At 45.0% G+C, this 27,671-nt stretch overlaps 1 protein-coding gene across 3 annotated transcripts in view; it reads left to right on the forward strand.

Annotated features, from left to right (window-relative positions):
• XRCC5 (X-ray repair cross complementing 5) overlaps positions 1-27,671 on the forward strand; it is a 168,891-nt gene that overhangs the window by 109,213 nt on the left and 32,007 nt on the right. For all 3 annotated transcript variants that reach the window (XM_033946083.1, XM_033946082.1, XM_033946084.1), the window contains exon 16: positions 2,892-2,961. In XM_033946083.1, the coding sequence (XP_033801974.1) occupies positions 2,892-2,961 (70 nt within the window). The remainder of the gene's footprint in view (positions 1-2,891; positions 2,962-27,671) is intronic.

The raw sequence follows: 27,671 nt of genomic DNA on the forward strand, positions 1-27,671 counted from the left end.
ACATCAACACAGTGGCGGTAATAAGGGAGGAGGCAGATCGCCCAGGCACCATCATGGTAGAAGCACTAGCACCTCTCTGCCCCCCCCCCCCCAACCATCACGCCAAAACCCTCCATTCCCTGCTTGGTATATTTTTAAATCTTCACCAGTGCAACTTCTCTGGCCTGCTGCAGGCGCCAGCCTGACTCCCCTTTGAAATCATTTCTGGTTCACAGGACCAGAAAGTGACGTCAGAGGGAAATCCAACGCTGGTGCGAGCTGCACGCCAAAGAAATTGCTCGCGCTGGCAAAGATTTAAAAAGGTATGGGGGGAGGAAGGGAGGGCTCGAGCATGGCACGGGGGTGGAGAGGTGCCAGCGTCCCCACAAAGATGACACCAGGGATAGTCCCCCCTCTCCCCTTACTATGCCAAAGCAGAAGATCATGAAAATACCTTTAAAACAAATAAAAGGAAATATTTTTTCCAATGAACAAATAGTTAAGCTCTGAAACTCATTGCCAAAAGGATGTTGTAACAGTGGTTAGCATAGCTGGGTTTAAAAAAGGTTTGGATAAGTTCCTGGAGGAAAAGTTCATAGTCTGCTATTGAGACAGACATGGGGGAAGCCAGCATTTGCCATGGAATTGGCAGCATGGAATGTTGCTGCTATCTGGGTTTCTGCCAGGTGCCGAGACCTATATTGGCGATTGTGGAAACAGGAGACTAGGCTTGATGGACCCTGGTCTGACCCAACAGGGCTATTCTTATGTTCTTACTGTATTGATGACTAGTAACACAAACTGAGATAATAATCCTTTTGTACAATCCAAGGCAGTAAGAACTGAAATTAGGACACCCACTGAAGCAATCAGTTTGCCAGAAATAAACCCAATTTTAACAGTCTTCTAATGCAGCAGGTCTTCAGGATAAAAATCTGAAGCCTGATTTAGGCTAGAAAAGTAAAGCTCAGTAGCCTTAAGACAGGAAGTTGCCTGGTTAGTGGTGGGAGCAATGGGCTGAAAACCAGAGCAGCCAGACTCTAAATCAAGGGTGGGCAACCTGCAGCCCACGGCTGAATTTTAGGAGGCCCACAAGACCATGTCATTAACCAGAGTTCTAGCTATATTAAATACTGTTTTTCACAAATACCACATATATTTGAATATAAACTGACCCGAATATAATACAGTGGTACCTCGGTTTACGAGTGCACCGGTTTGCGAGTGTTTTGCAAGACGAGCAAAACATTTGCAAAATCGGTGTGGTGTGCACAATTTTGAATCTGAGCGCCCCCTTGGTGAACCTGTTTTGACTATTTCTGCCTTTTTTGTTGTATTTAGTTTAGGTTGTGGCAGTTTTTCTTGGAGTGTGTTTTGTGTTGCAGAGAGTAACAACATGAAGAGTTAAACCAAATACACTTCTCCCTCGGTATTCGCAGGGGTTAGGCGCAGAGCTGGACTGCGAACTGTGAAAAATCACGAATAACTTTTCGGCCGGCTCTGACCCGTCCCCGCTTCCCTCCTGTGTCTCCGGAACCTTACCTGGTGGTCTAGCAGTGAAGCAGGGCAGGAGCGATCTTCCTATGCTCCTGCCCCATGCAGTTGTCATCAGAGATGACAACGGGAATTCCCGGCAGCCATTCTGATGACGGGGGAGGAGTATAGGAAGATCGCTCCTGCCCCGCTTCACCGTTAGGCCACCAGGTAAGGTTCCGGGGAGGCTTGGACGGCTTAAAAATAGGCAAAAAATGGAGATAGGTTGTTTGTTAAAAAAATCACAAATAACCGAATCCGCAGATACTGAAACCGCGGATTCGGAGGGAGAAGTGTAGACGCAATAGAGAGAGACACGTATGGTACTGCCATGTAACACTGTTGAGCCACTACTTAAAATTTCTAGTGCTAATGCTAGAAACTAAGCAGTGGTAACATTTTATATTTAAATAGAACCTTTCTTTGCACTTTGCAATTTATGTTCAAATCTATTTTATTATTATGAATACGAAACAACAAACAGCAAAGACAGCAAAGTCAAAGAAAAGATCTTTCAACAATACAAAAGTTATCGTTATTGTTTTGGTGAAACAAGAGTAGAATCCCCCCGTCCCCCAAATTCCACCCAAGCAGCAATAACCACCCGTACAAAATCCCCCCCCCCTCTTGTCCCATGAATCAAATGGAAGTCGAGCAACAAAACTCCAAGCCCGTGTGCACTTTGCAATGCATGCAGCTGCTTCTGGAGTGGGTGGCCTGTCAGTACATTTGTAGCATTTGGTCTAAAGGAGAAGTGTGTGGGTTTTTGGTGGTGGGATTTTTTTTTTTAACCCGTTACAATTAATATAATGGAAGCACAGAGAGAGAATGTCTTGTTTAAGATTATATTGAGTTATATGCCGGGAGTGTTTCTGACAGCCCATAGCCCTTCTCCCCATAAGGGTGCATTAAGTTTCCCCATTGGCCCACTCCTCCCACATGAGCGCAGAGTCCTGTTAGTCAAGCTGCAGACATTTGGTAAAAGTAGAGTGCGGAAATGTTAAGCGCATAGAACTGATTTACTGGGGGATGTTTTGCAGGTCGGCAGTGGGGTTTTTTTTTTAAAATTCTTTATTGATTTTTAAACTTTCATCAAGTATACAGAAATTCATAAAAAAACACTATTAATTTGACCACTTGAACAACTTATCATTTTATCCTATAAATAGAAATATAACCCTCCCCCCACCCTCCCTCAAAGCCCATAACCCTACACTTGAAACCCTCCCCCCACCCAACATTAAGTGGTGTATAATTAATAGAAAAATGGCATTTAATCATGACAAAAAGATGTTAAAGGCTCCCATATTTTAATAAAATTTTTATATTTTCCATTCTGTATCGCCAATGATACTGATTTACTGGGGGATGTTTTGCAGGTCGGCAGTGTTAATCCTGAACATGACTATCGTATCTTGGTGATGAGGAAGAACGCAAACATCAAAGAAGGTGAGTTCTGATTTCCCTGCTCTGAGGTGAGGACTTTTCTTGCCAGGGCTCACATTCATGATGCTCTTGTATGAGTAAGAAAGGAAGGTTCAGGTTCTCCACACTCCTTCAGCCTTGCTGTTTCTGTTTTTGCAGCAGTGGGCTGTGAGATTGAAAAAAAAAAAAAAAAAAAAAAGCATAACACAGACAAGAAAAGAATAAAAGGTTCTGAAGCAGCCGTTTTTAACTGGCGATTTTGTGCATAGGTCTCACACGTGTACATTATAAGCACTTTTTAAAAGCAGAAGTGCGTTTTATGTGTGCGCCGAGCAGCAGCTGACGTGCACGAAGTGTTCCAGCCGTTTCGAGGGGGAACCGGTGTCTGTTTCGGGTGCCGGCATGCAGGGTTCCCCTTTGCGTGTGAACTTCTTGTCAATGGGGAGTGCTGGAAAAGCCCGCTTTTGCCCTGGCGCCCATTCCAGGGTTTCCTCAACCTCCAGGGAGATAAGGCTTTGACTGCTTAGGGTGCTGGAGGTTCTCTTTCTGCTACAGTGGCTGTTGCTGCTTCCGGTTTTGATTTAGCGGCAGGGTCTAGTCAGGCTTCGTTACCGCTTCTGTGCTTGTGAGATGATTTTTCAGAGGGCCTTCCTTTAGTTTTGGTGGGAAGCGCTGCCATTTTGCCCATGGCCTCAGGCAACCTTCCTCCTGTTTTAGAAAGACATGAACAGGTCTTATCTGTTTCTTCTGCACCTGCAGTGAGTTCTGTGGTGCCACTGGGGGCTTTCCGTCCTGATTTTGTTTTAATCGCATACAAAGCTTTTTTGCAGGTGGCTAGGGATCCTGCTTCTTCTCTGGGGGTCTCTGGGTCTTCTGGGGGGGGTGTCTTTGCTTTACACAGCCACCCCCATTCAGTCTCCTATAGCATTTGCCACCGTCCAGTCTCCCCAGCCATCATCCAAAAGGCTGCGGGTATATTGGGATGAGGACGTTTTTTATGGCTGATCCTGTTTTGCTGGATGAGGACTTGGACCTTGCCTTTAGGGGAAGTCGGATGCTGTGGACAGAGAGTTTTTAGAGACGCCAGTTGGCGAGGATGCGTCAGTTGTGCGAATTTTTCACTGGGAAGAATTGCAGGAGCTTATTCTCCAGGTGTCTTTGGTTTTGCACTTTGAGGTGGAAGCTAAAGACCCCCTTTGAGTTGTGGACCCTTAGCTTTGGGGGTTCCAGTCAGCATTCTGCTCTTTTCCTTGCATCAGGATATTCGGATTGTGGTGCATGCACTGTGGAAGACACTGGCCACGCCTTTTCTCTTGGCACCATGGCTAGAATTTGTTCCATTCCTGATGGGGATAGGGATACCTTTAAGTCTCTGGTGATTTCGGCTATCCACATTGACACATCATGCCAGTTGAGGGTGGTTCGGCCCTGAGAGACCCTCAGGACCTTAAGATTGAAACTCTCCTTAAACAGAGTTTTGATGTGGTGACCTTGGCTGTCCAGGTGGCGATTTGTGGTAGTCTGGTGGCTTGGGCTTGTTTCCAGTGGTCTGAGTGGGTCCTTGACTGGGAGCTGGCTGACTGGTCCTTAGTGGATCAGGAGGTGGCTAAGATTGAGCTCAGCGCTTCTTATCTCTCTGATGCCATGTATGATCTGTTGAGGGCATCGGCCAAGTCCATGGCCCTTGGAGCAGCGACTTGCCATACCCTGTGGCTTCGGGGTTGGTCAGCGGATGCAGCCTCTAAGTTTAAGCTCAGTAAATTCCAATTTCGAGGTTCCTTCCTCTTTGGGGAGGAATTGGATAAGCTGATTCAGTGACTCTAAAGTTCCTTGGCTTCTGGAGAACCGACCTTGCCAGGCACCGCGGGGTGGTGCAGCCCATGGGCATTTGTGTGACTTTCGTAGGTACCACCCTGACCGGGGCTTGGCCCCTTTTGCTTTCAGAGGTCGCTTCTTTCAGCTAATGCAGTCCTTTCGGGGAGCCTGCTGAGGTGGGGGTGTCGGGACTCTGCCAGTTGCTCCTCTTCCGCTCGTCCGGCCCAATGACTCGCTACAGGTCCTTCCCCCGGTTCCGGTGGGAGCCCACTTGTGGCAGTTTTACTGGGGGTGGGCCAAAATCACAATGGATGAGTGGGTCCTAGAAGTGATTCGGGTTGGTTATGCTTTAGAGTTTTCCCGTCCTTTGCCAGATCATTTCTTCTCTTCTCCTTGTCAGGCAATTTGGAAGAAGGACATTTAGGCAGACACTGCTCAGGTTGCTAGACCTCAAAGCGGTGGTCCCAGTGCCTCCTCAGGAAATTTACACCAGCAGATACTCCATTGTGCCCAAGAAAGAGGGGTCGCTTTGTCCCATTTTGGATCTGAAAGGTGTCATCAGGGCACTTCGAGTTCCGTCTTTTCCTATGGAAACCTTGAAATCTGTCTCCTCATGCGTCTTTTGGCGCAAACCTCCTACCATTTTCGTCGCCCTCCTCTGGACCACTTCAAGTCTTCTTATGTCCTTTGCCAGATACAGTCTCCAAAACTGAACACAATACTCCAAGTGGGGTCTCACCAATGACCTGTACAGGGGCATCAACACCTTCTTTCTTCTACTGGTTACGCCTCTCTCCATACAACCCAGCATCCTTCTGGCAGCAGCCACTGCCTTGTCACACTGTTTTTTTTCACTTTTAGATCTTCAGACACTATCACCCCAAAGTCCCTCTCCCCATCTGTGCATATCAGCCTCTCACCTCCCAGCACAGAAGGCTTCTTCCGATTACTAATCCCCAAATGCATTACTCTACATTTCTTTGCATTGAATTTTAGTTGCCAGATATTAGGCCATTCTTCTAACTTTTGCAGATCCTTTTTCATGTTATCTTTCCTGTGCACTAAGGACGCTTTTAATGGAGCAGTAAAATGGCCGATTTTTGTATGAATGTCCACCTGCTAATGTTGCCATCTGTTTTGTATGTGGTAAGGGTTCATGCACTAATCACACGCTAATTAGTTAGTGCATAGAAATATAGCTTTCTCTCTCTCTCTCCACCTGTTAGCACTAACTGAGACCTGGATCTGCCCTGAAGTCTCTGCTTCAGCTGCCACCCTTTGTCACGGAGGCTACCTTTTCTCACATACACCTTGCCCAGTTGGTCATGGAGGTGGTGTTGGGCTGATACTCTCACCATCTTGTAGATATCATAAGAACATAAGAATAGCCTTTCTGGGTCAGACCAATGGTCCATCAAGCCCATTCTCACGCTGGCCAATCCAAGTCACTAATACCTGGCCAAAATACAAGGTGTAGCAATATTCCATGCTACCGATACAGGACAAGCAGTGGCTTTCCCCGTGTCTTTCTCTTTCTCAATAATAGACTGTGGACTTTTCCTCCAGGAACTTGTCCAAACCTTTCTTAAAACCAGCTACACTACCAATCTTACCACATCCTCTGGCAACGCATTCCAGAGCTTAACTATTCTCTTGAGTGAAAAAAATGTTTCCTCTTATTGGTTTTAAAAGTATTTCCCTGTAACTTCATCGAGTGTCCCCTAGTCTTTGTAATTTTTGACGGAGTGAAAAATCGATCCACTTGTACCCGTTCTACTCCACTCAGGATTTTGTAGACTTCAATCATATCTCCCCTGTTTTCCAAGCTGAAGAGCCCTAACCGTTTTAGTCTTTCCTCATACCAGAGGAGTTCCATCCCCTTTACTATCTTTCTTTTTATTTAATGCAATGTATCCTACCCATTTCCCTTTTGTACCATGTTTTGTCTGTAATGACCATATAACCTGTCTTTTTTTAACCCATTTTTTATATTTTAAATTATTTTAAAATTTTGTACAACTGTAAATCGCTTTGGTAATAAAGGCGGTTTATCAAGACTAAATAAACTTGAAACGTCTTCGTTTGCCTTAATCTCTCTACCCTTCTTCCTTTGAAGTCCACTCCATCTAGTCCCTTTCTTCTTTCCTCACTGACTTTGACTCCTACCCCTTCTTCTTTCTCAAACCCTCATCGCCTTTCTTCATCCTTGGTGACTTCAACATCCATGCTGATGACCCCTCTGACTACTACATGTCCAGGTTTCTCGCTCTAACATCCTCATACAACTCCAGCTGGGCACCCCCCCCTGCACACCAGAATAGCCATTGCCTTGACCTTGTCTTCTCCTCCAACCAATTTCTGAACCTCAGCTCTTTCCCTCTCTCACCGTCATCTGTTAACATTTACAACTCATCACCCACCCTCCAGATATGGCTATGGAAGTGATAAATAGTAGTCTTAGTAGTAGCAGTGCCTACCACAGCATGGTAAAAGGACCCCTGAGTCAAGAGTCAAATCTTGGCTTAATGGTTCGTATTCAACACTGTTCCTTTGAAAGGACCTGGTTTTCAGGTCTTTGATTTGAGAGGGGTGGGGGAGGGGAAGAGGCTGCATCTCGACATCTAAAATGAAGGCCCATGGGAAATGCCATATAGAATGCGTGATGAATCATAGTTTGTTTGTTTTTAAAAATCTTTATATACTGCATATACAGCCCAAAAATATAATTCAATCAAAATTATGAAAAGAACTCCATTTAAATAGAAAAAAAGGAACATTTCTAATACATAATATTATATAACAATCTAAATTAATAAAATTAAATTAAAAATTAGTGAAAATGGAAAATATAAGAATATATAAATACAGATTGAAATCCTGAATTCACATCCTGTCAATTTAAAAAGGCCAATTGAAAAAAGTGCCTTTTTGGAAAGATTCTTCTTTTCTCAATTCTACAGGCAAACTATTCCATAAAATTAGAACTAAATAAAAAAATACACAATTTCTGGCTGAGGCAAGGTGAGCCTCTGTTATCATTCAATGATCTTAATAATCGCTTAGGTGCATAGAGTAAAACTAATCCCCTCTTTTACAAATGCTCATAGAATTCCTATCAGCGTCGGAGCAGTTACCGCCGCTGCTGGCGTTAAAACCCGCGCTATGCGTTAGCAAAAGAGGGGGTAAATTAGAAAGATATAACGGTTGTAATTCAAGTAATGTGCCAACATCAAAAATCTTAAATTTGATTCTAAATTCCATTGGTAACCAGTGGAATTTCAAATACAAAGCAGTCACATGATCACGAATATAATAATAATTTTATTCTTATATACCGCCATACCGAAAAAGTTCTAGGCAGTTCACAACAAGGCAAGCTAATTAATACATGGGATACAGATAAAATACAAATTAGAATAATGGACTTAAAAACAGATAAAGACAGAAATATTTGTGTGAAGGACCAAGGAAAAAGGCTTTGTCATTGCATGAAAAGGTATAAAAATATGATAGAAAACAAAGCTTTTTGATTGGGGCAATATCTCCTTGGTGCAAAAGCATGGAACAGTTTTATACCGTGCTTTTTTCATTACAGACATTAATATATATAAATAATCTTTTTATGTTCAGATATATTTTATTGAGCTCATCAAAAAAGGCAAGAAAGTACATAAGATGAAGTGCAAACAAGCTCAAATTTTGCTGAGTAAAACCCCCCCACAACTCCCCCCCTTATGTAACCACCCCGCTCCCCAAACAAGTCCCCCCAGTACACCCCCCCCATGTCCTCCTTCCAAACACAACACCAATATAGGCAAAGATATAATACAAATGATACAGACATACCAACTGGAACAGAATGATACAAATGAACAAGAAATCAACAGTTAAGCAATCGGCTACGAGCCAAGGGAGTCATGGTAGTCCAAAAAGGTTCCCAGGTACATTGAAAGACGCGCCCTGGGAGAGAAGAAAAGTCCGTCACATCTCTTCGTTCCCACATCAGGAGGGTAATCACCCGGCACCGCCAGATCGTGTAATCCGGCGCCTCACCCTCTAGCCATTTCAGCAAGATACATTTCAAGGCAACGAGGACAGTCCACTTAAGAAAAGCAGCAGCCCCCCTTGTGCGAGGATAATAATGGGGAACAGCTCCAAATAAGAGCAAAGGCGAGCGTTGAATTGTAATGTTCCAAATGCGCTCAACAAAAATAAAAATGGCAGTCCAAAAGTATTGAATATCAGGGCAAGTCCAGAACATATGTCCCAAGCCCGCTTCAGGGGCTTGGCTATATAATCTTTTTAAAAATAATGTTGCATTTCTTTATTGTTTACTACAAAAAAAAAAGCGGCTGTGACCACTAGAGGTGGCAAATCTAAAGATTTCCAAATTTGTGACAGTGGTTTCATCTCCACTAGCAAACACAGAGGCTAGAAAAATATTAGAAAGAAAAAAAATAATAGGTGACTATGAGTAAATGCTGAGCATTGATTGCCTGACTGAATGAATTAAAATATATTCAGGTTTTAATAATTCATTGTCTTTTCGGTATTAGGAATTAATATCACAGACTTGAGCCAACTTACCATGCTGTGAAGACAAAGAGCTTTTAATCAGTACCATAAAACATTTGCCTGTGACATCCATTATTAGAGTTAGTTTTTGGGAAGTCTCTTGGGGTTACAAATTGTATTCTGATGCATGGTTTTCATGGGGCATTGCTGGTTAGTACACATAGAAAGTTGACAATGGACTTGAGGGGCAAAGAGAATTTAGTACTTGGAGTACAGCAGTGCATCAAGCCAGATATAAGTTTCTGTTACATATACACAAGAGTCTACATTAGGTGAAGGGGTCAATCGTATCTTTCAACTCCCTGTCCTCCTTAACCAATGAAGTATAGTTCCCTCTTCAGTTTTTCCCTCTGCATGCAAACCAAGAAGAGGTGTTCTGATCTGTTTTCAGGAGGTTTTGGTGCCAGAGGAACCCATATTTGGGGCTACTCTGCCTGGGAGAGAATGTTCTATGTGTGCATTTACTGCTCTCAGAGAATGAGTCTGATCTCTTGAAGCTAGAGTATCAGGTAGGAAGATCTTAGATGTACAGAGGAGACATACCCCTTCTTCTATTAAACTGCGCTAGTTTATGGTTCTCCTCTTTATTTTAAAGCATTGAATTGTAGTTCTGTTCCTTCTTATCTTGTGTATTGATTGGTCTTTAAGTCAATTTGTCTAACCCACTATTTAAAATTTTAAATGATATGTCTAAATATATGCTTATATATATATTTTTTTTATCAAGGATTCGTGTCCAAGTCCGGGTATAAGTATAATAATAGCCATGACGCTTTGCTATAGACAGTTCCATATTACAAATAAACTGAAGTTTAACAGTCCATTCCAATTGGGTGGGCGCCTGCCCCTGCTTCCAATGAGCTGCTATCAAGCATTTAGCCGCCGCCAGGCCCCAACGTCGGATCTTAGTTTGCCAGGAATATAAACATACATTGTAAAGGCCTAGCAAGCACCCCTGCGGAGAAAAAGGCAATAATATTTGTAACAATTGTGATAAACACCCCACCACCTGCCTCCAGAAAGGCTGTAGGATGGGGCAGGCCCACCAGGTATGCAAAAATGTCCCCAAGGCCATCCCACATCTCCAACACAAAGCTGAAACACCGGGATACATACGGTGCAGACGTTCCAGCATATAATACCACCTCAGTACCACTTTGTAGGCATTTTCCTTAATGAGTGCACACGAGGTGGCCTTACCGACTTCAGTAGTGATCAGAGCCCACTCCTGAACAGAAAATGTACAGTTTAAATCCATCTCCCAAGCTCGCTGATAAAGAGATGGAAAGGAATAGGAGCCCCGAATATATTGGTAAAGAACAGAGATAGGCTTAGGAAGGCTCTTAAGAGTGAACCACATGTGAGCAAAGGGATCATTAGACTGAAAGGACCCCCGATCCCACTCCCGAGAATGAAGAAAATGACGTATTTGAGAATAGGCTAGAAAATCTCCTCTGGGCAAGGCAGCACTAAGCCGGAAGGTCTCAAAAGACATCAGGACCCCCTTTTGAAGCACAATCCGAAAAGTATGCAACCCTAATTGTGCCCACCGCACAAATGCAGAACTCTCCCCTCCAGCGGGGAACAGGGGCTCCTCCCGCACCGCCCCCAAAATCGACGGAACCACCCCCCCCCAACGGCGATGGGTATCACACCACACTTTCAAAAGATGTTCCAGAAACGGATTTCCCGGAACCACGAACCTCCTAGTACCAATGGAAGAAGACCAAAGCAAATACTTCAAACAGGGGCGCCCCACAAAGTGTTGTTCCAGACGGACCGCCAACTTATACTCTGTAATCTCCCAATCCAATAAAAGTCGCAATTGAGCTGCTCGAAAATACCAAAATAAATTCGGTACCGCACGCCCCCCACTGGCCCTGGCCGCCCACAGAGCGGCCCTAGAAATACGAGAAGGCCTCCCCTGCCAAATAAAGCGAAAAAACAGAGTATGCAACTGTTTCAAAACTAGAGTAGGGACCGAAATCGGTAATGTTTGGAAAAGAAAAAGCAAGCGGGGTAAAACATTCATTTTAAGAACTGCTATGCGACCCCACCATGACAACCAAAACCCATTCCAGCGTTAAATATCATTCCTGATCTGTTGAATAAGCCGCGCATAGTTAACAGTAAACAATTGGGATAAGTCCGCAGGTAAACGAATCCCCAAGTAACGGATAACCCCAGGCGCCCAACGGAAAGGAAACCGGACAGCCAAATGACGTTGGTCTTCGTCTCCCAAGGTAACACTCAACAGTTCAGATTTATCCATATTCACCGTAAATCCCGAAACCCTCCCATACTCCAAAAAAAGGTCAACAAGAATCGGCAATGAAACCTCCGGGTCCCGAACATACAACAACACATCATCGGCGAACAGTGCTAAACGATGTTCAAAATCTCCCACCTTCACCCCCAATAAATCCCCATGTTCCCGAATACGAATGGCTAAGGGTTCCATAGAGAGAGCAAACAACAAGGGAGATAAAGGACAGCCCTGTCGAGTGCCTCTCCCTATGGAAAAAAATTCGCTATAAATCCCATTAATACGCACAGTAGCCTTAGGAGCCCTATAAAAGGCTTGCACCCAAGCCAAAAAGAAAGAGCCCAGCCCCATCCGATGCATCACCTGCCATAAAAATTCCCATGCCACTTGATCGAAAGCCTTCTCTGCATCAATCGCCAAAAAGGCAACTTTTGCAGAAGTCCGCTGTGCAGCCCACAAAAGATGCAACGTTCGTCTAATATTATCACAAACCTGCCGCTTTTGAATAAAACCAGATTGATCCAAATGTACCAGAGAGGGCAGTACCTTTCCCAAACGAAGAGCCAAAACTTTCGCTAGAATTTTTGCATTAGTATTCAACAACGAAATCGGTCTATACGACCCACACCCAATAGGATCTCTGCCCGGCTTAAGCAAGACCGAAATCCCTGCCTCCCCCATTGAATTGGGCAACGGGGAACCTCCCCGTACTCCATTCGCTAAGCGGACCAATAATGGAGCCAGAATCTCACGAAAAAGTTTATAAAATTGATTAGTATACCCATCTAGCCCAGGCGATTTACCCAACTTCAAATTAGCAATGACTCCCAGCACTTCCCCTAATTCAATAGGCTCATTAAGCAAATCTCTATCAGTGTCCGAAAGCTGCGGCAGCCGCAACGCAGAAAGGTACCCCTCAATGGCAGTGGAATCTTGCCCCACCGATGGCCGATACAAGTCTGAATAAAAATCGAGGAAAACGGAGCTAATAGCCGAATCGGTACAATGCACAGTGCCCGCAGTATACCAAATCTTTGTAATAGTCGCTCTCACCTGCTTCAGCTTTATAAGTCGAGCTAAGCGAGATCCAGGTGTGTTGTTATACTCATAAACAGTTTGGCGTAGGCGCAACCGCAAGAACTCATACTCCTCCATCTGTAGTAAGGAGAGTTCCGCACGAACCTTAACAAGATGTTCATATACTAAGGGGTCCTGATGTCTCTGATGCAACTTCGTCAATCGCTCCAGTTGTTCATGAAGTGCTAAAGAACGCTGCACCGCAAACGTTTTCGGCGAGCACCCCATTTAATAAAAACGCCCCGTACCACCACCTTCAGTGCATCCCACAGAGTCGCATCAGTGACCGTATTGTTATCATTATGTTGAAGGTACTGAGCCACGGTCGCACCCACCTCTCAAATTACAGCTGGATCTTTTAATAAAGACTCATTAAGTCTCCAAAAACGACGTCCCACCCCCTCCCAATAACCTGCACAGGCTACCCACACTGGCGCGTGGTCAGAAATTTGGATAGCACCAATTTCGGCCTGTTGAATCCCGCCCCAGGAATTATGATGAACCCATACCCCATCAATTCGCGCATACGATCTATGTGCATGAGAGTAGTGAGTGTAAGAGCGCTGCACTGGATGAGACAACCTCCAACTGTCTACCAAGCCCAGAGAAGAAAACAAAGAAAGAAGAGCCTTTCTAGCGGCCCTAGTCGGAGAACGAGTCCCTCCCACAGAGTGATCCAGATGAACATCGGGGTAACATTAAAATCTCCACCCAGATAAACAGAGCCTTTCATAAAACCCACCAATTCAGTTCTAAGGGACCCAAAATATTTTGCTTGACCAGTGTTGGGACCATACAGATTTATAATAGTGATGGGACGGCCCTGTAAGGTAGCCACTATAGCCAAACATCTCCCTGCCCCATCCCGAAAGACTTGTTGAACCACTAGACCCAGTCCTTTTCTAACCAATATGGCCACCCCTCCCACCCTCTTCCCCGGCACCGACCCCTGGTGGGTCCAGATTTGATCAAAATAGGGAGATTGTAGGACTGCTACATCTCGAGGCCTTAAATGTGATTCCTGGAGTAAACAAACATCCCATTGCAAGCGTACCAACTCTTTAATTACAATACTGCGCTTACCCGGACTATTAAGTCCATTAACATTCCACAAACCTATAATGAAGAGCTTATCCCCCTCCTTCCCTGTCCCGCCCCCCACCCTAACCCCCCCAGATCCCACCCCCCTCCCCCCTCCCCTGCGCTGTTTCGAATCCCGAGCCTCAGGATTCGCCAGCGTGTAGAAAGTGCAATCCTCCCCCAAAGGCAATCATCATTCATCCATAAAGTCAATGAAACTTCCAACAAATGAATTCCCCCACAGTCACAATATGCCACTCCACCCCTCTCTATCCTGCACTCATCTTCCAAGCACTCCCCCAACCCCTCACACCCCATACTTGCAAACACTGAACCCACCAGATCCCAAACCCCAACAACCAGAGAACCATACAACCTCAAACTTACACCATGAGAACAGTACGTAATAAACCAAAAAGCCCCATTCAAAGGGAGCAGTTTCAAACCAATATCTCCAAGTCTCCCAGGCAGTTCCAAGGGCCTGCGCTCAACAGGCCCAGTCAAAGCCCAGCAGCGAGGCAGATCAAAATAGTTTTACCAGTGTCCAAACTCGTTCAGGTCTGGGATTTCGCAGATTTCTTGCCAGAGCGCAACGCTGTACTCCAAGGCTCACTTTGCGCAGAAGTGGATGCTACTGCCGGAGGTCTGTCCCCTTCCATCGGAGTCCCACAGCCCAGAGCTCTCATCTCCGCCCAAGCTTCCGACACTGTGGTCACTCGCCGAGATGTGCCATTAATGGTCATCCATATGCCAAAGGGGAATAGCCACCGATATTTATGGCCCCCAGAGTGCAGCACTTGCGTGACATCTTTAAACGCTCTGCGCTTCTGCAAAGTAGACCACGCCAAATCCTGGAAAACTCCCACGGCCAGATCTTTCCATCGGAGAGCTGCTTGTCTGCGGCCAGCTAATAAAATATGTTCCTTCAGTGTAAACTCCCCAAAGCAGGCTATTATATCTCCTGGGCCCTGGGCCCTGGGAGCTCCCAGACTGCGGTGGGCCCGCACCAAAACGATAGACTCAGGGACTTCAGCTCCATCAGCCCTCAGTAGATGTGCACAAAAGGCTCTTACCACCTCTTTACTGTCCCGGAAAGCTTCCGTTTCAGGGATGCCTTTAAACCGCAGGTTGCATCTCCAAGAGCGGTTCTCCAAGTCTCTTCAACTTGTGCCTGTAGTTCCCGGAGCTCAGTCGATAGGCGACCTGTAACATCGGAGATAGTGGATACTGTGGTATTAAGAGCAGCCACGTGGTCCTCAGAAGCTGAAACACGAGCTCCCAGCTCGCTGACCTCTGTACGGAGCTCTACAATCGCCGCCCGCACATCTCCCCTCACTCCAATTATTTCAGTTTTCAGCTCCGTAAACCAGGCAGCCATTGATTTTTTCGGTGCCTCTCCAGCCTCCCCCCGCTGATCGGAGATGCCTTCGTCTTCCGACTCAGACTGAATCGCTGGCCCGGCCGCCATCTTTTTTTTCTCACCCATGCCACTCACCACCTCCATGCCCGATTTTTCCGGCGGGTTGCCGAAAAATGTAAATTTGTCCAGTCGTTTACGAGTCGCCATTAGCAGGGAGACCCCGGCAGCCGAAAATAGTGGCAAAGAAACAACGCTGTGGAAGCGCCACTCACAAATTTTCACAAAAGCCCGACGGTGCTTCTGCTTCACGCTGCCATTCAGCGAGGTGACGTCACTTCCTCCTATGCTTATATTTTTAAATTAATGTACTATCTCGCTTAGTAAAACTAAATAAGCGATTCATCAAACTAAAATAAAACTTGAAAACTTGAAAAAAAAAACAACCAGAGAGCCGCACTGATCCTGACGCTCATAGGAACTCTGTGAGCGTTGGGAGCAGTGCAGGCCATTCAGCGTAGCTCACCATGCTAAAAATTGCTATTGCAGTTTCGTAGAAGAGGGGGTTAGTGTCATAATAGAGAAATCCCACCTCCAGGCTGGAGGCTTTGTTCTACCTTGGAGAAGGGAGGCCATCCTAAAAGAAGAGTATCAGTTTGGTGAAATAAGAAGCAATCCTGTAACCAGAACATGCTCTCCATGGGATGCATAGGCGCCAGCTCTGGGGGTGCTGTGGGTGTCCAAACACCCCTGATATTTTGGGGGCCTCATGTGACCATTTCTTCCCCTTCTATCCATTTCCTTCCCTTCCCCTCACCTTCCCAGTCTCCTTTCAAAATCAAAATCTTCTTTTTTTAGAGGGGTCCCAGCGTGGCAACAATTCTCACAGGTTGCTGGCGCTGCTGCAAATCTTTCCCTCTATAGCGATCTACCTCCCTCTGATGCAGCTTCCTGTTCCTAGATCACGGCAGAGGGCAAGCTTTGGGGCAGTGCCGACAGCTTTTGAGAATGGCTGCTACGCCTGGGCCCCTCTGAAAAAGAAGATATCAACTTTGAAAGGAGACCTAGAAGGTGAGGGGAAGGGAGAGAGGGAGATGGACAGACGGGGAAGAGACGCCTGTACCACGGAGCCCCATGGAGCTGTTTTAAGTTAGCCCAGGGGAGGGATGATAGCAGGGGGAAATGAAGACCTGGGTTGGGGGGGAGAGAAGGAGAGAGAGATGCCAGACTGTGGGAGAGGAGAGAGATACCAGGCTGTGGGGAGGAGAGGAGGAAGATGCCATACCATAGGAGGGGAAAGGAGGAATGCAGAGATGTCAGACCATGGGAGGGGGAGAGAGAGTATGGAGATGGTGCACCAGGATGGAGGGGAAGGGGATAGAGAGGGAGGAGGTGGTGCACGGAGATGGAGAGGAAGGGGAGGGAAGACATGAGAAAGTAGCTAGATTTTGAGAAGAAAGCAGAAAAATGGTGAAAGTTAAATGTTAAAAGTTAATGCCAATGATGAATGTAGGGCAGAAAGTGAAAAAGGAGACCCCCCCTCCAGCAAATGGATAAGAAGGCCCTGGAAACACAGTTAAGAGCCAAGACAGAAGGAAGTACAACCAGAGACTGGAAAAAGATGATTAGAAAAAATTGCCAGACAAGATTGGGTTTCTTAAAAAACCTTGCCAATTTTGACTAATTTGTATTACATATTACATATGCTATATTCTGCTTCTGTGATAAATTCCTCATTACTCTCTAGGATAGCATTTTCAGAAATGCTCCGCATTTCATCTGCAAGAGACAGAGCTCTGGATTGTATTTCGTGGTTGCGATGATGGTTCAGGAATTTAGATTTGCTAGGAACTGGGAAACTTTCTGGGAAAGGGGAGGCTACCCCAAAAGAAAGACTCTACTTTAACCAGGATGGAACCAGCCTACTGATGCTAACATTTAAAAAGGAGACAGCAGTTTTTGACGCAGAACCTGAGCTCGCCCACCAGAAAGCTGATGGACACTCAGGAGTACATGGTTTGGAGTGAAGTATTTTTGAAGAATTCTATTAAAACAGAGAAGTTGAGGCATCCCAATAGAAAGGTCTTGCCATATAGATTGGATAGCTCAAAAATCAGGAGCTACTTTTCAATGGTGGATCGTGACCTAGCAATGAAATATTTTCATATTAGATTTAAATTGTACTTTGGATTGAAATTTTCGGCATTTCCTGATGATTCAAGTAAGAGTATATCAGACAGACTGAGGCCCAATTTCTTTTGAAGTTTCCATGCAAATACTATAATGCTATTCTAATTATCTTTTATTCATAAACTTAAGACCCCAGCTACTGCTGTGCCTGCCATGTTCATTGGCTGATTCTTTGAGGGCGAGTAGAGTCTTCTCGTGATGGTATACTCATCCCTTGTACATTATTACATTACATTAGAGATTTCTATTCCGCCATTGCCTTGCGGTCCAAGGCAAATTACAAAAGAGTGACTAAAAATGTATTACAAGAAGAAGATATCTGGCAATTTCTAGAGGAGATAAAGAGTGGATGAGGTTGCTTTGGGGAATTGGGAAGGTATTGGGAAGTGGTATTGGGAGTGGGAAGGAGCTAGCGGTATTAAATCATTTGCAGGAATTTCTTGAAAAGTAGGGTCTTTATTTCTTTTCTGAATGTTTTGTAGTCTGAGGTCATAATCAGTAGATTGGAGATTTGGTTGTCGAGTTTTGCTGCTTGTGTGGCTAGGAGGCCATCATATAGTTTTTTCCGTTTGACTTCTTTGATAGGAGGGTACGTGAATGGAGTGTTGGTTTTCCTATGACTAGTTGATGTAGTTTGGATGAGGTAGTTGTTCAGGTAGGTTTGGCTGTCGCCATTTATGGTTTTAAAAAGTAGGCAGTAGAATATGAATAGTATTCTTGCCGGAATTGGAAGCCAGTGTGAGTTGAGGTAGGCCTCTATGATGTGGTCGTGTTTCCTCAATGAAAAGATAAGTCTCAGTGCTGTGTTTTGGATTGTTTGTAGTTGTTTTATCATAGTTGCTGGGCAAGGGAGGTAGAGAATGTTGCAATAGACTAAAAGACCTAGGACCTAGGACTAAGAGCTGGAATTGTGTTCTGTCGAAGAATTTTCGAACTTAAGAACATAAGAACATAAGCATTGCCTCTGCTGGGTCAGACCAGGGGTCCATCGTGCCCGGCAGTCCGCTCCCGCGGCGGCCCCCCAGGTCCATGACCTGGAAGTGTTCCCTACCTAACCTAAAATATCTATACCCTATTCGCTCAATGTCCTGTAAGGTAACTCTATCTGTACCCTGTAATCCCCTTCGCTTCCAGGAAGTCATCCAGTCCCTTTTTGAACCCCAGAATTGTACTCTGGCTTATCACCTCTCCGGGAAGCGCGTTCCAGGTGTCCACCACCCTCTGAGTGAAGAAGAACTTCCTTGCATTCGTTATGAATCTGTCTCCTCTCAGTTTTTCTGAGTGACCTCTTGTTTTAGTTGTCCCTGCTAGTCTAAAGAATCTGTCCCTCTCCACCTTCTCTATGCCTTTCATGATTTTATAAGTCTCTATCATGTCCCCTCTCAGTCTCCGCTTTTCCAGGGTAAAGAGCCCCAGCCTGTCTAACCGTTCAGCATATGAAAGGTTCTCCATACCCTTTATCATCCTCGTTGCCCTCCTCTGGACCCTTTCGAGTATTGCCATGTCCTTCCTGTCTTAAGTTTCTCATAACTGCGAATGATTTCTGTATTGATTTGTGGTTGCATGGTGCAGCATCTATCTATCGTCATTCCTAGTAGTTTTAGGGTGGGTTGAATGGGGTAATTGATTGAGTTAATTTCTATATTGGTTATGGTTGGGACTTTGTTATTTTCAAGGAGGATGAATTTTGTTTTGTCTGGGTTCAACTTCAGTTTATGATCTTTCATCCATGTTACAATTGTTTCTAGTGTTTGGGGTAGTGTGTCTGTCATAGAGCCCTGGGCTCCTTTTACTAAGGTGCGCTAGTGTTTTTAGCACAGCAAACCCCGGTGCTAAACAGAAAATACTAATGCAAGCTCTATGGCGGCGTTAGCGTCTAGCGCGCGCGCTAAAACCGCTAGCAAACCTTAGTAAAAGGAGCCTTATGTGTCTGTATATGACCTTTTGGTTGAGGATGAGATGGGGAGGGCTTCAATGGCTGGGAGGGTGTAGATGGGCTGGAGTGAGCTTTGACGAAGACGTCAGCAGTTGGAATCTAAGCACAGTACCGGGTAGAGCTTTGGATTCTTGCCCAGAAATAGCTAAGAAGAAAAAAAATTAAATTGAATCAGGTTGGGCAGACTGGATGGACCATTCGGGTCTTTATCTGCCGTCATCTACTATGTTACTGTGTATTAACTCCACAAGGAAGCAGTTTGTAGTTGAGCTGCTCAGGGCTGAAGGACTGACCCAGCTCCCGAGCAGCATGTGGGAGTTCATCCACATTAACAACTTGTACTGCAGTCATCCTGCCTGAGGATTTAATTTAACACTTCAGTGAAGAGGCAGCATTTAAAGACTGGAGGGGGTAGGAGTTAAAAACAGAACAGGAGTCGCCTTTATGAGTTTAATTGGTGAGAAATTGCAACGTTTAATGAGAAAATCATTCAGCATGAAAGAATCGGACTATGACATGACCTGTGGAATTTAATAATGAAGGTTTAACTAAGCTTGTTAGCTGTGTTTGCATAAAAACAAGGATGTAAGGATGCCACGTGGATAGTTTGTGAGCCGTCAAATGCACGCATGACAATTGCGCCCTGACAAATGTGCCCGGCAATTGCGCGCATTTCAAATGCGCGCACAACAATTGCGCCCTGAGAAATGCGCTCCATACAATGGATACTGTTTTGTCTTTATGTGGGTTACAAGGTAACTCCCTTTTTTTGAGGTGGGGGGAACCCCCCACTACACTTAAAATATTCACTTGGTATCTAATGTTAGGGTAAGGTTTAGATGAGGATTATGGGTCCCCATAATCCTCATCTAAACCTTACCCTAACACTAGCGCAATTGATGGGGCTCCATTGTCGTGCGTGTACTTGTCGGTGCATGCATTTGAAGGGGTGCAATTGTGACAACAGTACATCCCATAATTTTGATGAAGTTCTCTCTTTTATTGCATGTTTTTGGTCCTGAAACATTATTTATTTGTGTGTGTGTTTTTTGTGCTTCCATTTTTAATTAAGGGGGGTCTTTTACTAATGTGCGCGTTACCATTTAGCACGCTCTAATTTGGCTACTACGCCTTAGTAAAAGACCCCCTAAGTGCAGTGCTCCATTTCTGGCGACTTGCTTGTTTGGTACTTGCCAGCCATACCTGTTAGATTTTCACGGGAGTGTATTTTGCAGCTGTTACAGTCTGTATTCAGCAGTCTCATTCATGTCCTCCAGACAGGCAGTGGTCCCCTTATTAGCCCAGCTTTAGAACGCTCCAGAGACTTTTGCATGAGCTCTGAAGACCACACAAATTCCTCCCTCACATACAGCTTTCTGATGAGGATCAACAGCGGCAGGAAAGGTTGAGTAGGAGGTTGAGTTTTACTCGTTTCTTCCGAGGGGTAAAATAAGAAGTAAGTTTCATCCAGAACTAGGGAGGCCTGTGAAATGGGTTTGTGTGTGTGCCCATGCTTGTCCATTCTGTGCAGACATGGGTAGCTTCATACATAAATCCACTCCATTGTGGAAGAGTGTGTGGCGCAGTGGTTGAAGCTACAGCCTCAGCAACCTGGGGTTGTGGGTTCAAACCCCGTGCTGCTCACAATCTAAAATTGGGAAGGATGAAGGGGTAGAGCTACAATGTAAAAGCAGGTATAAGCGTCCAACATAAAGACCCCCCAAACTCCCCCAGTGATCACTGACCCCCTCACATTGCCACAAATATCAGAATAAAAACATACATACCTATCCCCAGAACATCAGCCTAGTAGAGCTGCATACAGGTGTCTTAAGTAGCCTGGGAGGGGGGGGGGGGTAGGCTAGTGAACCGTAGAAGGACCTAAGCCCATAAGCCATTACATTAGATTGTAAGCTCTTTTGAGCAGGGATTCTTTTCTTACTCTTTGTGACTCTGTACAGTGCTGCGTGCATCTGGTAGTGCTATAGAAATAATAGAATAAGAACATAGGAAATGCCGCTGCTGGGTCAGACCAGTGGTCCATCCTTCCCAGCGGCCAACTCACGCGGCGGCCCCTAGGTCAATGACCTGAGCCCTAACTGAGACCAGCCCTACCTGCGTACGTTCTGGTTGAGCAGGAACTTGTCTAACTTTGTCTTGAATCCCTGGAGGGTGTTTTCCCCTATGACAGACTCCCGAAGAGCGTTCCAGTTTTCCACCACTCTCTGGGTGAAGAAGAACTTCCTCATGTTTGTACGGAATCTATCCCCTTTTAACGTCAGAGAGTGCCCTCTCATTCTCTCTACCCTGGAGAGGGTGAACAACCTGTCTTTATCTACTAAGTCTATTCCCTTCATTATTTTGAATATTTCAATCATGTCCCCTCTCAGTCTCCTCTTTTCAAGGGAGAAGGGGCCTAGTTTCTCTAATCTCTCACTGTGTGGCAACTCCCCCCTGTTTACTCCCTCGAAGAAGTGCAGCAAGTTTGTTAAGCAAGATCTTCCTTTGCTGAAGCTGTGTGTAGTAGTACATTCATGATGGAAAATGTGAGCCCACTAAAAAACCCCAAAACCCTGCTGTAAACTAAACTAAACTAAACCTTAAGTTTATATACCGCATCATCTCCACAGAAGTGGAGCTCGACACGGTTTACAGGAATTAAAAACAAAGAAAAGAACTCCAATGGAAGGAAGGAGGGCTTGGTAAACAGGAAGGAGAGGGGGGAGGGAGGGGGTAGTTACATTTTGGAGAAAAGCTAGGTTTTCAGATGTTTTCTGAAGTGTTGGAGGGAGGTCGAACTCTGAAGATGGGCAGTAAAGCTGTTCCACAGCTCGGTGATCCTGAAGAGGAGGGATGTTCCAAGTTTTCCTGTATGGGAAATGCCATTTAGAGAAGGGAAGGATAGTTTGAATTTCTGAGTGGATCTGGTGGAATGAGTACTCGAGAGCCAAGATAGAGGAAAGAGGGGAGGAAGGATGCCGTGAAGAGATTTGAAGGTAAGACAGGCGCATTTGTAGTGAACCCTGAGGAAGACTGGGAGCCAGTGAAGCTTAGACAGAAGCGGGGAGACATGGTCGAATTTGCCTTTTGCGAAGATTAGTTTAGCTGCGGTGTTCTGAATCCGTTGAAGTCTGATAAGACTTTTCTTTGTTAGGCTAAGGTAGATGGAGTTGCAGTAATCAAGTCTGGAAAGAATGATGGATTGGACAAGGACAGCGAAATGTTGCTGGTGGAAGCAGGATCTGACTTTCCTTAGCATATGAAGATTGAAAAAGCATTTTTTTACTAGGGAGTTGATGTGGTCGTTAAAGGACAATGTAGAGTCAATGATGATTCCCAGAACTTTGCTAGAGTGCTCAAGCTGCAGATTGGTGCCAGAGGAAAGTGGGATGAGGGAGGGTAGCTGATCCAATTTCGGGCCAAGCCAAAGAAGTTTTGTTTTGGTCTCATTTAGTTTCATTTGAACGGTGAGAGCCCAGGATTGGAGATTTGTTATGCAAGTTGAGATGTTATCAGAGAGGTTGGTGAGGTTAGAGTCTGTTTCAAGAAGGACAAGGATGTCGTCGGCGTAGGTGTAAAGTGTCTCAGAGGTAGATAGTTGGAGGAGTTTCAGGGAGGACATATAAACATTGAAAAGAATCGGGGATAGAGGTGAACCCTGGGGGACTCCGCAGAGCGGTTTCCAAGGGGAGGATGAGGTACCATTCATGTTAATGAAGTAGGAGCGGGAACGTAAGAATTTTGAGAACCAATCTAGGACTGTGGAATTTATGCCAATTTCGGAAAGTTGGAGGATTAGTATGTCGTGGTGGACAATGTCGAAAGCTGCAGAGAGGTCGAATTGAAGAAGGACAGCGAACTTGTTGCAGGATAGAGTTGTTGGACCTTTGAAATTAAAGAGGCTAAAAGAGATTCAGTGCTGTAGTTGGGTCTGAATCCATGTTGGTAGGGTAGGAGAATGGAGAATCTCTCAAGATAGGATGAGAGTTGGGTGGCTATGATAGATTCCAGCATTTTGGTCAGGAGAGGGATGTTGGCTATTGGGTGATAGCTGGAAGGAGTGGAGGGGTCCAGATCAGCTTTTTTCAAGAGAGGGGATAAGGAAATGTGTCCCATTTCTGTCGAAAATAGGCCTGAGAGCAGGGCGGAGTTTAAGAGTTTGGTGAAAGATGAGATGGCCTGTGCTGGAATGTTCTCGTATAAGTAGGAGGGGAAAGGATCCAAGGTGCAGTTGCAAGATTTTAACTTGAGGCAGAGTTTAGAGACTTGGGAGTCGGAAACGAGCTCAAAGGCGGTCCAGGATCTATCGGCTGGGATATGGTTGGCCTCGGTTAGATTAGGGGAGGAGGTAGTGAGCACCAGAGAGTTGTAAGCGGGGGTTGGGGGAAAGGAGCATCGTAAGGTAGTCACTTTCTCATTGAAGAATTTTGCTAGATCGTTAGCAGATGGAGAAGAGGGGAGTGAGGAGGAATCATGTTTAGAGGATATGGAACGCCAAATGTTGAACAAAGTGTTACTTTGGTTGTTGGAGCTGCAGATTTTGTTGCCGTAGTAGTTCTTCCTTGATTTTTTTAATTCGGTGTTGTAGAACTTAATGGAAGTCCTCCAGGACTGTCTGTCAGTGGGGGATTTTGATTTTTTCCATTTTCGTTCTAGTGTTCGACATTTCTGCTTTAGTTGTCTGTGGAGGGGAAGGTACCAGGGGGCCTTGCGGGTGTAGGAAACCGTTTTAGTGGATAGTGGAGCAAGGGAGTGGTAGGTGGTCTCAGAGAGGGTGATCCAATTGTGCCTGTTGGATTCAGGGTTTGGAGGGTTGGGGATGGTGGGAATTAGGTTGAGGAATTTGGCCCAGAACAAATCGCTCGCAATTTTTTTCCGGAAGGTAATAGGATTGGGGGAACGTGTACTACCATATAGGTGACACCTGCAGCCGTAAGGGCTATTGGGGTTGGAGTTCTAGTGAGATGTTTATGTGGCACCCTTTTTGTGACGTTCACAGCAGTGCTCTGTAAGGTGCCCCACGGCATTGTTGCTATGTCTAGGTGGCCAGTCCATCACAATGGTCTTGTTCTGGGCGTTTGGGACATAGATTAATTTTTGGTCGAAAATGTGTTATAAAGATAGACGTAGTGGCAGTCTGGACGATCAATGTCCTGGACGTCCAGTTAGACGATTAAAAAAAAAAAAAATTCTAGATGTATTTTTTGAGAATGGACATTTTACCACTGCCGACTTTGGATGTCTAGCACCATACGTCTGAATCAAATCTAGATGTTTCTTTTGATGATGCTCCTCTTAGCCTATAGGAAGAGGAGGAGGTAGTGGATGCTATGGATGGACAGACTGAATTGGCCATTTTGTCTTTATCTGCTGTCCTATCTATGGTCTCCTTGTAATGCATTTGCATAGGGTTCTTGGTGGCTGTTATGACAATCGATGAAAGCCTTCTAGAACCTTTTTGATCTTCGGAGGTTGAGCTCTTGTGCAAGTAAGACTAGCCACAGCCTTATGTGCATGGCAGACTTTTGTGCATTGGGGCCTGGGTTTCTTAAGGAGCAGCAGTAAGTGCTTCTGCTCAGCTAGACAGAAAGGTGTTAAAATGATGGCTGTGGAGGGAACGGGAGCAATGGGGATGACATCTGCACCCATTGACATCTAAAAGAGGAAAGGAATGATTCAGAGACATTTATAAAGACCTGCAAGATTATATCCTGTCATTGCCTCTCAAAGTGAGATGTACTTTAGTATTGATATGAAATTATATTGCTGCCAATTGCGAATACTTGCTAATGTTTATTCTTGCGAATGTCCAAGGGGAGGGTTTGGTATGGGGGGAAGATAGGAAAGAAAAGAGCAAAAGCAGCAACAAACGAACGCAATAGTTTTTATCAAGAATGAATAATACTTGGTGGTAATGTCATTCTAGTTTTGGTTTTGTGATGTGCGAAAATGAATAGAGCAAACGTTCTGGGAAGTAGGAAATGCTACACAAGAGAGACTCTAGCACCCTGACCCTAGTAGGGGGCCCGTTCCACTTGATGACGTCCCGTTGTCATCTTTCACGGATCCACATGGCTGCGGTTGCTATCTGCCTCCATGTGCAGCATGGAAAGCAACTGTAATACATTACCTGTCCAGATCCGCACTGCCGCTGATTAAAATGTTTGACTTTAATTTGTAAGTTGATTTGGTAATTAGTACAAGGCACTGGATTGTTTGAGTAGTGTTGGTTTTCGTTTTTTTTTTTTAACATAATGAGCAATGAAGGTTTTAATTAGGAGTCGGTGCCAGCTGTGTTATGCTTCTGAATGTTGCAGCAAAGCGTTAGGTTACTGTTAACGCCTTATCACCAGTTTTAAAAGAGAACATGCCTAGATCCTAAAGATTCTCCTCCTCATTTTTAATTTGCATTAATGACATTCTTACCATATTCATTTGACTAGAAGTGGATAACTTGAGGGTACTTTTTCAGTTAAAAATAAACAAAAATGCTGTAACCCTAGTATAAGTCGAAACTCCCCTTGCACCCTCCCACCTCCGAAGATCTAAATTTCTCTCTTCCTATCAGTATCAGCATTTCAACCCCCCCCCCCGCTCCACCCACCCACCCACAGTATTTTCTAAAGTATTTTATTTAGAGCTGTGGCAGTGCAGAGTAGTGATGCCCGATTCAGGGAAATATTTTTTGATTCGATTCACTTTTCCTGTCCAATTGGGCATTTTTTTCCAAACATCCTGATAGGTTTATTTTGTAGTCTTTCCACCCACCCCAACCTCCTTTGCCCTCTCCAACCCCTGTGGTGTAAACAAAATAAAAAATATTTTTTCTCTCTCTGTTAGGTCCTAACTCACGCTTGCTGTCTAACACCAGCTCTGGCAGGATACACATTTCAAATCTAACATATTGTAATCACAAAATAGAAAATCCCATTTTTTTCTACCTTCCACTATCATATTTAACATTTGTTTCTTTCGCGCTGTCTTCCATCTCTCTTTCCCCCTGCCTTGTGCCCTGGGTCAAACTTCTCTGTTCCTCTCCATGCAGCATCTCTCCCTTCCTCCCCCCTTTCTCTCTTCCCATGCACCATCTCTTTCTGCCCTTCACCTGTTGTCCTACATTTCTCTCTCTCTCTTCTCCATGCATGTATCCCTCCCCTCCACAATATGAAGAATTTCTCCCTCTCACCCCTACCTCTTTATTTCATGTCTCCCTTCCTCTCCTTTACCCGAACAATTCTTCCTCTCTCCATTCTCCCCCCATGTGCAGCATCTTTCCTCCCCTCCCATCCCCATGTGCAGCAGCACCCCCACGACCCTCCCACTGTGAAACCTGTCATACCTCCTAAAGCAGCGGCAGTACACTTGGGCTTCAATCCCGGGTCATAAAGTTGGTAACTAGCTGATGCCGTTGCATGATGATGAACTCTTGCTCCCATCCCCTGCCCTGGCTGAGCTGCAAATTAAATCCAGGTTCTCTACATCAGTGTTCTTCAACCTTTTTACACCCATGGACCGGCAGAAATAAAAGAATTATTTTGTGGACCGGCAAACTACTAAGACCGAAATAAAAAAACACATTTTCGCCCGTCTCCGCAAGCTCGGTCCCCACAAACCATCTGATCCCATCTGCACAAGCCTCAGTTATGATTTTATATTGAACGTATTTTATTAAAGTATAAAAAGAAACAATATTCTGTACAATTGTCATTTTATAAATATAAATATTCAGAGCAAGGACCAACAAAACCCCTGTCTCCCCTCCCCTTCACATATATCCCCTCTACTATCAAGAAAACTGAACAAGCCAAATTATTACAAAATGCTACACAGAAATATCATGCTAAGAGAATACTGCAGTCACACATGATAGAAATAGTGTTAGGCTTTGCAGTCCCCAGTTATGTCTCTAGCAGTAGCAGGATATATATTTCAAATCAGATATATTGTAATGACAAAATAGAAATAAAATGATTTTTTTCTACCTTTTGTGGTCTCTGCTTTCATCTTCTTTCCACTCTTCCTTCCAGCGTCTGCCCGTTCCATCCACTGTCTGGCCTCTCCTCCTTCCATATGTATCTGACTTCTTTCTATGCCCCTCTCTCCTTTCCATCCAGCCTGTGCCTCCTCTCTCCTTTTTACATCATTCATTCCAGATTCACTGCTTTCTTCATTTTTATCTCTCCTACACCAGATCTAGCATATTTATCCATCTCTCATTTCTCTGCTGACCCCATTTCAAGCATCAATCTCTCTCTACTTTCTCATTCCTGTCTCTCCCCTTTCCCTCCTCTAATCTCCCTGCCAGCTGTTTCCTTCCTTTTTTCCTTCTCCCTTCCCTCCTCCCCCCTATCCAACAGTAACTCTCTAACCATCCCTTTCCCTCTTCCCCTCCCAGCAGCATCTCTCTTTCTACCTCCAGGTGCAGTGGCAGCTCTCCC

Source organism: Geotrypetes seraphini, chromosome 5 (assembly GCF_902459505.1).
Source record: "Geotrypetes seraphini chromosome 5, aGeoSer1.1, whole genome shotgun sequence".
Classification (NCBI taxonomy): domain Eukaryota; kingdom Metazoa; phylum Chordata; class Amphibia; order Gymnophiona; family Dermophiidae; genus Geotrypetes; species Geotrypetes seraphini.